The 14,108-nt window shown below is 42.1% G+C and overlaps 1 protein-coding gene across 4 annotated transcripts in view; it reads right to left on the bottom strand.

The window, feature by feature from the left end:
* Nucleotides 1–14,108, bottom strand: part of bop1 (BOP1 ribosomal biogenesis factor) — a 96,024-nt gene that overhangs the window by 31,509 nt on the left and 50,407 nt on the right. For all 4 annotated transcript variants that reach the window (XM_056297813.1, XM_056297810.1, XM_056297811.1 and 1 more), the window contains 3 exons: nt 10,204–10,365; nt 7,339–7,419; nt 6,872–6,941 (listed from right to left, as the gene is read on the bottom strand). In XM_056297813.1, the coding sequence (XP_056153788.1) occupies nt 6,872–6,941; nt 7,339–7,419; nt 10,204–10,365 (313 nt within the window). The remainder of the gene's footprint in view (nt 1–6,871; nt 6,942–7,338; nt 7,420–10,203; nt 10,366–14,108) is intronic.

The following is a 14,108-nucleotide window of genomic DNA, read 5'->3' as shown; positions in this document are numbered from 1 at the left end:
GCGTGTACTAGTTGGCCAGGTCACAAAGGAACCCAGGGTAACTTCTAAGCAACTAAAGGCCTCTCTCACGTTGGCTAATGTTAATGTTCATGAGTCCACCATCAGGAGAACACTGAACAACAATGGTGTGCATGGCAGGGTTGCAAGCAGAAAGCCACTGCTCTCCAAAAAGAACATTGCTGCCTGTCTGTAGTTTGCTAAAGATCACATGGACAAGCCAGGAGGCTATTGGAAAAATGTTTTGTGGACGGATGAGACCAATATAGAACTTTTTGGTTTAAATGAGAAGCGTTATGTTTGGAGAAAGAAAAACGCTGCATTCCGGCATAAGAACCTTATCCCATCTGTGAAACATGGTGGAGGTGGCAGAATCATGGTTTGGGCCTGTTTTGCTGCATCTGGGCCAGGACGGCTTGCCATCATTGATGGAACAATGAATTCTGAATTATACCAGCGAATTCTTAAGGAAAATGTCAGGACATCTGTCTGTGAACAGAATCTCAAGAGAACGTGGGTCATGCAGCAAGACAACAACCCTAAGTACATAAGTTGTTCTACCAAAGAATTGTTAAAGAAGAATAAAGGTAATGTTTTGGAATGGCCAAGTCAAAGTCCTGACCATAATCCAATCGAAATGTTGTGGAAGGATCTGAAGTGAGCAGTTCATGTGAGGAAATCCACCGACATCCCAGAGTTGAAGCTGTTCTGTATGGAGGAATGGGCTAAAATTCCTCCAAGCCGATGTGCAGGACTGATCAACCAGAAATGTTTAGTTGCAGTTATTGCTGCACAAGGGGGGGGGGTCAGACCACATACTGAAATCAAAGGTTCACATACTTTCGCCACTCACAGGTATGTAATATTGGATAATTTTCCTCAATAAATAAATGACCAAATTGGGTTCTCTTTATCTACTCTGATGATGTTTTCGGTCATATTCATGCAGAAATATAGAAAATTCTAAAGGGTTCACAAACTTTCAACCATATTGGTTCAGTTCTATCAGAGATAATAAGTCCTATTGTTGGGTCCCCATCTGGGTTCCTGAAAAGTTGCTATCATCTCCTGAGCTTTGATCCTCCTACTGAGAAGGATATTTCTGATTGTCATTATGGACATCATTGCCAATATGAGAAATTCAGCAGCTAGTCATGATGAGGTCCGGTCATGTCTGATCACCAAAATTAGTTCCTCAATTATCAGGCCATTGACCTATATATTAATAAAATTTATAGAAATTGGAATAATACCAAATGATCTTAACATTGCTAGAGTAGTTCCTGTGTTTAAAACGAGAGACTGAAGCTCATTTAGCAACTACTGTCCTATTTATGTCCGTCCATGTTTTTCAAAGACTTTGGAGAAGTCTGATTACAGTAGAATGATGAAAAATCTACAGGAGTGGAACATACTGTAGGAATCCATACAGTGGAACATACTGTATGGATTTAGGAAAAAATATTCCACAGAAATAGCTGTGCTTCACCTGGTTGACAAACTTCACACTACTTCAAATAACAATGAAACTGCTTTAGGAATATTCCTTGACTTATTTAAAGTTTTTGACAATCGTGACATCATACTCCAAAAAGTGTTATACTATGGTTTTACTGGAATCACTTTTAAATGGTTTAACGATTATATTCATAATCGACAGCAGTTTAACATTAATGGATGGACATCTGACAGGGCCACTATAACATGCGGGGTCCCACCGGGATCTATTCTAGGACCACTCCTATCCCTTATCTATATCAACGGCCTGGCTGCAGCATCATCCTCCATGTTCCAAGTACTTTTTGCTGATGATACCAATGTATTTCTCTCAAATACTAATTTCTCTGTACTTGTGGCAAAAGCTAACTCTGATTTAGGAAGTATTTCCAAATGGTTTCAATGAAACAAATTATCTCTCAGTATCAAAAATCAAATTTTATCGTATTTACTTTAAAAAAAAATGTACATCTAATTCTTGTTGCTCCATTGGAAATAAACAAGTTACCCAGGTATCATCCGCAGGTTTCCTTGTAGTCCTGACTGATGAAACCCTAAGTTGGAAGAATCATATTTGGTTTGTTTGCAATAAAATATCCAAATCTGTTGGCATCACTGGCAAAATTCAAAGTTTGGTTCATCAGAAGTGTTTATTAACTCTTTATTATGGCCTAATTTATCCTTATCTCATATACTGCAATATCATTTTGGGAGCTACTTATCCCACTCACCTTTGTAAGCTTTACATTTTACAAAATCGGTTCTGTAGAATTGCCACATTTAGTAGCAGGGCAGAACACTCAATATGTGTGCACACACACTATCGGAACATAATTTTATTTATGTGTTTGCTTGATTTATGGTGCTTACTTTGTTTGCTTATTTATTTTATGTTTGCCTGTTTACTTTTGTGGATTATATGACTTTTGCATTTGCTCATAATGCTTATTGAGGCGTTTGTGCAGATTGTCGAGATGGTAAATGGTAGACAGGAGACTTTGTCCATTGATAAGAGGTTGTGTGCAAATGCTGCCCACGAATGGATGACCAGTGAGGTCCGGCAGCTGCTGAAAGTCCGGGATGCAACGTTCAAGTCAGGTAACTGTGAGGCCTACAGCGCAGCCAGATCCAACCTCAAAAAGGGCATCAGAACAGCCAAAAATAAATATTCCATATGAATAGAGGACCACTTTCACAATAACTCCAATCCCCGGCGAATGTGGCAAGGCATTCAGTCTATCACTGACTACAAAAGCTCCAATAGCGGTCCCACTGTCCATGATGCCTCCCTGCCAGACAAGCTAAATCATTTCTATGCCCACTTCGACAAGGACAATACTGACCCAGCCACAAAAATCCCCAGCCACTCAAAAACCAGGTACTCACTCTATTGATCGCAGAGGTCAGAGAATCACTCCGCAGAGTGAACACACGGAAGGCTGCCGGACCGGATGGCATACCGGGTTGGGTCATCCGGGAATGTGCCGACCAGCTGGCTGAGGTCTTCACAACTATATTTAACCTCTCACTCTCCCAATTCATAGTCCCAGCATGCTTTAAGACCACCTCTATCATTCCTGTCTCCAAGAAACCAACATCCACATGTCTGAATGACTACCGACCCATAGCACTCACCCCCATTGCCATGAAGTGCTTTGAGAGACTGGTTCTTGCTCACATCAAAAACATTATCCCCCCCCCACATTCGACCCACATCAGTTTGCCTACCATCCCAAAAGGTCTACTGAGGATGCCATTGCCACTGCCCTGCACTTTGCTCTGACCCACCTTGAACTTAACAACACATACCACATCCGGATACTGTTTACAGATTATAGCTCTGCCTTCAACACTATCATCCCTGCCAAACTAACCACCAAACTCCTCTCCCTTGGCCTCAACCCCTCCCTCTGTAACTGGACCCTGGACTTACTGACCAACAGACCTCAGTCTGTTAGGTTAGGTGACTACACCTCCTCCACCCTGACCCTCAGCACAGGTGCCCCTCAAGGCTGTGGTCTGAGCCTCCTCCTTTTCTCCCTCTTTACCCACGACTGCCTGCCAACTCACCCTTCAAATGTTATAGTTAAGTTTGCAGATGACACCACAGTCATTGGCCGTATCACCAACAATGATGAGACAGCCTACAAGGACTAGATTCAGAAAACTCACATCATGGTGTACTACCAACAGTCTTATCCTGAAAATGAAGGAGCTGATTGTGGACTTCAGGAGGTCTAGAAGCTGCAGCCACTCCCCCATACACATCAATGGGGTAGAAGAGGAGCGAGTTTCCAGCTTTAAAGTCCACATCAGCGAGGAACCTTCCTGGACATTAAACACCCAGGCCCTTGTGAAAAAGGCCCAACAATGCCTGCATTTCCTGAGGAGCACCCGTCTATCCCTCAAAATTCTCACCAACTTTTACCACTGCACCATAAAGAGCATCCTGACCAGCTGCATCTCAGTGTGGTACGGCAACTGCACCTCAGCAGAACAGAAAGCTCTGCAGCGGGTCGTCGAGGCGGCCCAGCATATCACCGGTACCCAGCTCCCAGCCATAAAAGACATTTATCACAAACGCTGCCTTCGAAGGTTTCTCAGCATCAGCAGAGATCCCACCCAGCCTAATTATGGACTGTTCTCCCCCCTGCGCTCTGGAAGGCGCTACAGGAGCCTCAGAGCCCACACTACCAGCCTCAAAACAGCTTCTTTCCACAAGCTGTTGCCCACCTGAACCTGGCTACCCACTGAATGTCTGTAGATATTTTTAAACATTTTGTACTCTTGCTCTTTTTTAACTTATTTTTAGCTTTTGGTCTTCATGTGTGTATATCTTACACTGTTTGCCTGTGTCTGTCTTGCACTGTTTGGTGAAGCCACCGCCCTCATTTCATTTTTAACATGTGCCTGCACATTGATTTTAATGACAATACATTGAACTGAATTGAAATATGACCCCAATCGGTCTGACGGGGGCACTATAATTAAAGATCAAAATTTTGAAATTTGAAAAGTCATAACTCCTACACCAAGAAGTCCGATTTGGATCAGCTCGGAGAGCCTGGTCCACTGCATCCTGTGGGCCCAAGGACCATGGTCCTGACCAGAGCTGCGCCCGAAGAGGAAACACCGAGGGTGATCTGACAGGATGCGGAAGTGGGGCAGGCTAAGCTAACTGCTAGCCCATGCAGACTGGAAGTTCCAACAGTCACCCTGGCTGGTGTTCGTTCTCCTGGACAGTGATTTATTTATTTCAGATATATGTGTTAGTTTGGATAGATGTGTTCTTGTATTTTTTTGATATGTTTTTGTCTGTGTTGTACTGCTGTGGGCTGGGGGAAATTATGTTTCATTTCATGTACACAAGTACATGAAATGAAACGACAAATAAAGTGTTACTGATTCTGAAACCAACACATACTGATCAGTACTTAAGGTTTGACTCTCATCATCCACTGGAGCACAAACTAGGAGTCATCAGGACGCTGTACCACCGAGCTGACAGCATCCCCACTGACACAGCAGCCAGGGAAGGGGAGAAATCCTACATTAAACAGGCCCTGGTTAAGTGTGGTTACCCTAACTGGGTGTTTTTCCAAGCCAGGAAGACGCCAAACAGTGCACCAGCTGGCTGAAGACAGGAGAAGGACAACAGCTGTCTAAGTGTAAACCAGTGGTGATTCTGTATGTGGTGAGAGTGTCAGAAAATCTGAGATGTGTATTTTCCAAACATCATATCTCAGTTGCTTTCAAAACCCAAAACACGCTGCACCAGAAATTGGTCCACTCCAAAGATCAGGTCCCCCAGCACAAACCGAGCAATATAGTGTAGATGTTAAGTGCCAGGAGGGTTGCCGTGACTTGTACATTGGGGAAACTAAACAGACGCTGGCCAAGAGGATGACCCAACACAGGAGAGCTAACACGTCAGACCAGGACTCCACAGTCTACACCATCTACAGACCAGGACTCCACAGTCTACACCATCTACAGACCAGGACTCCACAGTCTACACCATCTACAGACCAGGACTCCACAATCTAAACAATCTACAGGCCAGTGGTCACTCTTTCAGGGACGAGGATGTGCACATCTTTGATAGGGAGGAATGCTGGTTTGAACAGGGAGTCAAAGAGGCCATCTATGTTAAGAAGGAATGACAATCCCTGAACTGGGGAGGGGGCTAAGAGTACATCAGTGTATACAGTGTATACATCTTACAATGCTGTGATTGCAAACATTCCCCAATGCTCTGTGAATAGTACACATGGCCATTCTAACTCCAGTTAATGGTCACACTTATATCTGCATATGAAACTGGTGGTTGGTTTGGGTCATTATGCCACTGTATTGTTTATAAGTGTGGGATACCTGCAGTCAGTATATTGTTTATAAGGGTGGGATGCCTGGAGTCAGTATACTGTTTATAAGGGTGGGATACCTGCAGTCAGTGTATTGTTTATAAGGGTGGGGTACCTGCAGTCAGTGTATTGTTTATAAGGGTGGGATACCTGCAGTCAGTGTATTTTTTTTTAAGGGTGGGATACCTGCAGTCAGTGTATTGTTTATAAGGGTGGGATACCTGCAGTCAGTGTATTGTTTATAAGGGTGGGATCCCTGCAGTCACAGTATTGTTTATAAGGGTGGGATACCTGCAGTCAGTGTATTGTTTATAAGGGTGGAATACCTGCAGTCACTATATTGTCTATAAGGGTGGGGACACCAGCAGTCACTGTATTGTTTATAAGGGTGGGGTACCTGCAGTCAGCTGAGACTGAAGAGGTCACTTAGATGATGATGACACATATCTGTCAATAAACATTGTGTCCAGATGAACGGATTCAACCTCATGTGATTTTCTTACCTGGATAAACTGTTGAAGCTTTAAACTTCTAATGGTCTGTGTCTGCTTGAACCCTGGAATTGCCACTTGTGGCTATATTTTTCTTTAGTTGTGTTTTTCTGCATTGTTTTATACGTGCAAATAAATAAAACCAAAAAATCATCACCCCCCCCCCAAAAAAAAGAAAAGAAAAGAAAAAAAACTCAACTGAGGAATGCAGATGCATTGGTGTGTGTCTGGCCACAGGTGGAGACTCACCAAACGTAACTACTGAAATACTCGATCTCTCCTCTGTCTCCCTCTCTCTCTGTCTCAACTTGTCTCAGTTTCTCAATTAAAGTCCAGTTTCAGAGTTCTTGACTGACTTGATAAAATTCAAATTTTCAAATTTGTATCATCAAAAACGTAAGAAATATTTGTAAGACATCATATAAACACACTTATGATTATTTTAACACAACGGTCTATCCATTTATGTTTGTGTGTCTCTCTCTGTCTGACAACCACAGACAAAGAGACAGACAGACTGACCTGAGACCAGCCACTGTCCAGTAGGGGAGATGCTGATGGAGCGTATCAGACCGCTATGACCTCGATACACCTACAGACACATAAAATACACCCAAACACATAAATACACAAACAAAAGCAGACACACAGAAAAGTCAGTACAACCAAATACACACACACACACACACACACACACACACTCATATACATTAATACAGATAATAATACAAACATACACACAAAGACAAACACTCAAGTACAAAACACACCAATATAATAATACCCGTGGACATATATGCATCCAAAAAAGATTCAAAAACAGTAAAATATGAGTGTAGGATTTATATCATTGTCAAGTGTGTCTACGTATGCAGTAATGCATGTATAATGTGTGTGTGTTTGTGTAATGTATGTACATGTGTGTATGTGTGTAATAAATGTATGCGTAATGCAAGTGTGTGTCTATGTGTATAAGTACATATGTGTACCAGTGACTGTGTGGTTGGGAAGGGTTGCAGGTCTTTGGGTTTTGGAAGTTTTGGTATCAAATCCTCTGGATTCACATTAACCTAGAGAGAGAGAGAGGAACAAGGAAACAAACATGTCACTGATCATAACTGATGAACCAGTCATCACGTCAATGATGTGTAAACAGTTATTTTGAGGTTTGTGTATGTGTGTTTGGCAGGGAAAGGGATAGATGATTATTTGCATTATATTCTAATAGGATTGTAATGCATGGTGTTTTCTTACTATTGTACAATATTACATTTACTCATTTGGTAGACACTGTTATCCAAAGCAACCCACAAGAGAGTGAGCAATTAGCAGAAACATTCACATGCTACCATCTGGCATCCTAGAGTGCTATATATGCACCCCCCTTGACTGGTTTAGATCATAGCTCTCTGGCCACACTCAGTTTGTCCAACTTAAAAATTTGAGATCTCAGTCCTTTCCTGTTGCTACCGGTGTTCCCCAGGGCTCTGTATTGAGACCCCTCCTATTTATTATTTACCTACTACCTCTTGGCCACATTTTCAGGAAATCTGGCATTCAATTTCACTGCTATGCGGATGACACCCAGCTTTATCTATCCACCAAACCTACCTCCACTCTTCCACCCACTTCCCTTTCTGACTGCTTACTAGAAATTAAATCCTGGTTTTCATACCATTTCCTCAAAATTAATAGTGATAAAACTGAGGTCCTCCTAGTAGGCACTAAATCTACTTTGGCTAAACCTGATAGTTTTTCTCTAACTATTGACAATTCTATAGTTCCTTCATCACCTCAGGTTAAGAGTCTGGGTGTCATCTTGGACAGAACTGAACTCCTTCATATCCAAATGCCCTCCCGCACTCCCAGATCTTCCGCTCTCCAACTCACTACACCATTGGCCCGCTTAACTGCCATGGGGTCTAGAGCCTTCAGTCATTCTGCCCCCCACCTATGGAACTCTCTCCCACAAGACATTGACAACATTGACTCTCTTTCAACCTTCAAATCCCATCTCAAAATGCACCTTTTCAAACTGGCATATTCAGTCCGATCCACTCCTCATTGAGTTTTGTGCTGATGATGATTTTATCTCTTGTATTAACTTTTTATTGTCTACCCTGCTTTGTTTTGTTCTTATGCTGTCTGATACAGTGCTGCTTGTTTTGTTTTTTTAACTGTGTTCTGTAAGGTGTCAATGAGTGCTCTGAAAGGCGCCCACAAATAAAATGTATTATTATTATTATTATAAGAAGGAACACATGTGAAGTGCTAAATAGTCATATAACAAGCAACACATGTGAAGTGCCATACAGCCATAATAATAATAATGACAATAAGTTTTATTTGTGGGCGCCTTTCAGAGCACTCAAGGCCACCTTACAGAACACAGTAAAAAAACAAGCAGCACTGTATCAGACATCATCAAATCAAAACAAAGCAGGGCAGAAATAAAAGTTAATACAACAGATAAGTATAAAATCATCATCTGCTCAAAACTCAATGAAGTGTGGATCAGACTGAATATGCCAGTTTGAAAAGGTGCGTTTTGAGATGGGACTTGAAGGTTGAAAGAGAGTCAGTGTTGTGAATGTCTTGTGGGAGAGAGTTCCATAGGCGGGGGGCAGAATGACTGAAGGCTCTAGTCCCCATGGTCGTCAAGCGAGCCCATGGTGTAGTGAGTTGGAGAAGAGAAGAGGATCTGAGAGTGCGGGAGGGCATTTGGATATGAAGGCGTTCAGAAAGATACGAAGGAGCTAGATTATTAAGGGCCTTAAAGGTGAGGAGCAGGATCTTGAAGTCAATATGGTATTAAACAGGGAGCCAATGGAGTTGCTGAAGAACAGGAGTAATATGATCTATGGAAGGAGTTCTGGGAATGATACAGGCAGCTGAATTCCTTAGGTAATCAGCTGAGCGTGCCCAGTATGAGGACTAAGATTTAAGGTTTCCTTTGTTCCTGCTGCCATTCAGTTTATAAATGGTCGATAGTATTTTACTGTTGTCTGCAGAGTGCTTATCTGCACAGACTGCATGCAGTTTGACCTTGATGCTGAATGAACTCCTTTAAATCTCTTTGCCCATTAAGTCCTATTCTTTTTTTGTTTTTTTGTCCATCAGTACTTTGCTGTTTTGCATGTTTTTGTATGTTTTGTACATTTTAGTATATCCCGGCTGCAAACCAATTTCCCTGTAAGGGACAATAAAGATACTTTCAACTTTGCACATATGAGTGTACCGGTGAGCAGGGGTCATTACTTGAACTGCCCGGAAAGCCAAGAACATGATCACTATGCCTTGTTCACCTGCATATCTGTGGTCATGAATGGACTACAAATCTTTATCAGCGCTTGTTCACCTGCATATCTGTGGTCACTAATGGACTACAAATCTTTATTCGAGCTCGTTCACCTCCATATCTGTGGTCATGAATGGACTACAAATATTTATTAGAGCTCGTTCACCTGCATATCAGTGGTCATGAATGGACTACAAATCTTTATTAGAGCTTGTTCACCTGCATATCTGTGGTCACTAATGGACTACAAATCTTTATTAGAGCTTGTTCACCTGTATATCTGTGGTCACTAATGGACTAAAAGCCTTTATTAGAGCTTGTTCACCTGCATATCTGTGGTCATGAATGGTCTACAAATCTTTATTAGAGCTTGACAGGCAGTGTGCAGATTCTAATTCTCTGTACACATTACTTCTCAGTCATGTACCTACCTATACCACATGGATATGTATTCTCTTTGGAAAAAAACCTTCTTGTTCCTCTAGCAGGGGGCACAGGTAGATGTATGTGTGTGTGTGTGTGTGTGTGTGTGTGTATGGCTATGCAAGTGTGGTACCCTCATCTTCCTCTGACGGGGACAAAGGTAGAGATCCAGGCAGCGTTCGAAGCGTTCATGGATGAACCTGGGGAAGGCAGGAACAGAACGCAAACAGGAGTATTTCCTTGGCAGTAAAGACAACTTTCTGTCTTCTGGATCCTGCTGCTCCCAGGCAAGACGCTGACAGAAACACACAGATGGAGAGAGAGAAAGAGAGAGAGTGAGTGTGTGTGTGTGTGTGTGTGTGTGTGTGAGGGGTAATATGAATTAACTGAATATCTACTGTCAGAAATAGAAAGCAGAGACAGATCTTTACCAAGTACAGTGGATATAAAGTCTACACACCCCTGTTAAAATGGCAGGTTTTTGTGATGTAAAAAAATGAAACCAAGATAAATCATCAAAACTTTTTCCACTTTTTTTTAAAAATTGCAACCTACAAAAATAAAGTGAAAAACAATTAGAAACATTTTAAGGGAAAAATACAAAACTTAAAATAACCTGGTGACATAAGTGTGCACACCCTTTTATAACTGTGGATGTGGCTGTGTTCAGAACTGACCCATCACATTCACATGCATGTTAAATAGCAGTCAGTATACACCTGCCAGCAATTAACGTGACTGTGATTAACCCAAATAAGTTCAGCTGATCCTGTAGGACTTTCCTGACATCTTCTTGGTTGCATCCAACTACAAAAGTCATGGTCCACATAGAGCTTACAACGCATCAACGGGGTCTCATTGCTGAAAGGCATGGGTCAGGAGAGGGGTACAGAAGAATTACCAAGGCATCAGATATACCACAGAGCACAGTGAGGACCATCACCAACAGGTGGAGAAACTGTAGAACAACAGTGACATACCAAGAACAGGACATCCCTCCAAAAGTGATGAGGGATAGACGAGGAGACAACTGGTCAGGGAGGATGTCAAGAGGCCTACAGCAACATTAAAGCAGCCTCGGAAATTTCTGGTGAGTACCAGCTGCTCCCTACATGTGACGACAATCTCCCGCATTCTTCATGTGTCTGGGCTATGGTTTAGGGTGGCAGGATGGAAGCCTCTTCACATGGGGGGGAAAAGCATTCAAGCCCGGCTTAATTTTGCAAAAAGATACATCCAATCTCCTAAAACCATGTGGAAAATGGGTCTGATGACACCAGGGTTGAACTTTTTGGCCATAATTCCAAAAGGCATGTTTGGTGCAAAACCAACACAGCATATCACCCGATGAACACCTTATCTACGGTGAAGCATGGTGGTGGCAGCATCAGGCTTTGAGTGAGGCTGCTTTTCTTCAGCTGGAACTGGGGATTCAGTCAAGGTGGAGGGAATCACAAGTAGCTCCAAATGCCAGCTGATGATTTTGGTGCAAAACCTGCAGGCGTCTGCTAGAACGCTGAAGATGACCGATCCGGTATGGAAATCTGACTTCGGATCTACATACAATCCTCCCTATTCATCCGAGCTTGGGACCCACACTAAAAATGCACTGGCTTATGTATGTTGAATGGCTTGGTTTTTGCTAAATCAAATATGTTGATCAAAATCAGATTTCCATACCAGAGCGGTCGAGGTCTGGGTTACCAACGACCACCACCAGTGCTAAATTAAAAGTAAATCGTAATTATAAGTTAGACCTAAAGATAGTAACAACAATATGCAACAGCAAGACCAAACTCAGCTGCGACAAAAATCTGAAAAGCCAGATGAGAAAATAAAACGAAATAGTATTTGACTTTCATTCTTCGTCTTCCTGTTGTGTCACTCTTGTAGAACTGCCTCCGAATGAACGCCAATAAGCCACTCAGTCGTTCTTCACACATCACATTCCTGAGGTCAGTCTTCAGGTGGCATTAACAGCTGAAGTAGCGCTCAGCTAGTTCAGCTGTCATTTCTAGGCTACTTATTTGCTTGCGAACGCACAAGATACCGGTAGCTAAATCCAACACTGCAGAAGTGTTGACCATGCAGTGACACACAGACCTTAACACCATTCATCAGCGTCCACATGGGTTTGCGTCAAATGGCTTGAGTGTTGGCTGGCGTAGGGTAACGTTAGTGAGTGAATGCAGCCAAAAATACATCCTGAACATATTTTTTAATAATAAAAAAAAAAAAATCCAGAGACAGGATCTGTTGTTGTCACTCTTAATTTCAAGATAGAAAGTAAAAAACATTAATAACAGTCCTGTCTGCACTGCTGGCACCACTGTAGGGCTGTTTGGCCGGTCGAGCCAAAAACAAAAGGAATTCAACACCGTTTAAGACTTGCTCAGGATCCGTGGGGACCCTGGGGCGGTGCACAGCAGATGCTCTTGCAATGTGACGGATCTCGAATCTTTTTATAAGAAAGAGTGGGAAAATCCTGCCGAGTCAAGATGTGCCAGCTGACAGACTGCTACATGAAGACTGAGTGCTGTACAATAACCACAAGGTGATTCAGTACATACTGTTCTAGGGGTGTGTACACACACTTGTGCAACCAGCGTATTTGTTTTTCTCCATAAAAGATTTCACTTTGTTTTTAGCTTGTGATGTCACATGAAAGGTAGAAACAGTTCTGACACGATTGATCTTGTTTTTAGCTTGTGATGTCATATGAAAGATAGAAACAGTTCTGACACGATTGATCTTGGTTTCATTTGTTTAAATCATAAAAGATTTCACTTTGTTTTTAGCTTGTAATGTCACATGAAAGGTGGAAACAGTTCTGACACGATTGATCTTGTTTTTAGCTTGTGATGTCATATGAAAGGTGGAAACAGTTCTGACACGATTGATCTTGGTTTCATTTGTTTAAATCATAAAAGATTTCACTTCGTTTTTAGCTTGTGATGTCACATAAAAGGTGGAAACAGTTCTGACATGACTGATCTTGTTTTTTAGCTTGTGATGTCACATGAAAGGTGGAAACAGTTATGACACAATTGATCTTGGTTTCATTTGTTTAAATCACAAAAATCTGCTGTTTTAACAGAGTTGTGTAGACTTTTTCTATCCACTGTACAAACTCTCCAATTCCTAGCAAAGTAACAAGGCAGATGTGAAAGAATACCAGCATGTGAAAACAAAAATGTGGTTACTGGGGGCGTACCACGCCATGTGTACTTTTACTTCATGGTAAAGGTACACACCACGACATGTAACTGTTCCTTAAATTTAGTTAAAACATGGTTTAAAATACTGTACTGCAACACATTTAATTGTTTTCCTTCATTTGGAACGTCCATACAAACAAAAACAACTAACAAAACAACAGACTCAAAACAGTAAAAACACAAAATGGAAGTTTTAAGCAGGCATGCAAACAGGTCATGGCGATGCAGATGTACATGGAGATACACACAGACATGGAGATACAGATAGACATGGAGATACATACAGATATGGAGATACACAGACATGGCGATACACACAGACATGGTGATGCAGATGGACATGGAGATACAGATAGACACGGAGATACACACAGACATGGAGATGCAGATGGACGTGGAGATACAGACATGGAGATGCAGACAGACATGGAGATATAGATAGACATGGAGATACAGACAGATATGGAGATACACACAGACATGGCGATACACACAGACATGGAGATGCAGATGGACATGGAGATACAGACAGACATGGAGATGGAGATGTAGACAGACATGGAGATACAGACAGGCATGGAGATACAGAAAGACATGGAGATACACACAGACATGGAGATACAGATAGACATGGAGATACACACAGACATGGCAATACACACAGACATGGAGATGCAGATGGACATGGAGATACAGACATGGAGATACAGATAGACATGGAGATATAGACATGGAGAGGCAGATGGACATGGAGACACAGACATGGACAGGCAGATGGACATGGAGATACAGACAGACAGAGGAGAACGACATGGAGATA

The sequence above is a fragment of the Lampris incognitus genome, chromosome 18 (genome assembly GCF_029633865.1).
Source record: "Lampris incognitus isolate fLamInc1 chromosome 18, fLamInc1.hap2, whole genome shotgun sequence".
NCBI classification, from domain to species: domain Eukaryota; kingdom Metazoa; phylum Chordata; class Actinopteri; order Lampriformes; family Lampridae; genus Lampris; species Lampris incognitus.
The sequence above is the reverse complement of the archived record's forward strand: the minus strand, read 5'-3'. Positions and strand labels throughout refer to the sequence as shown.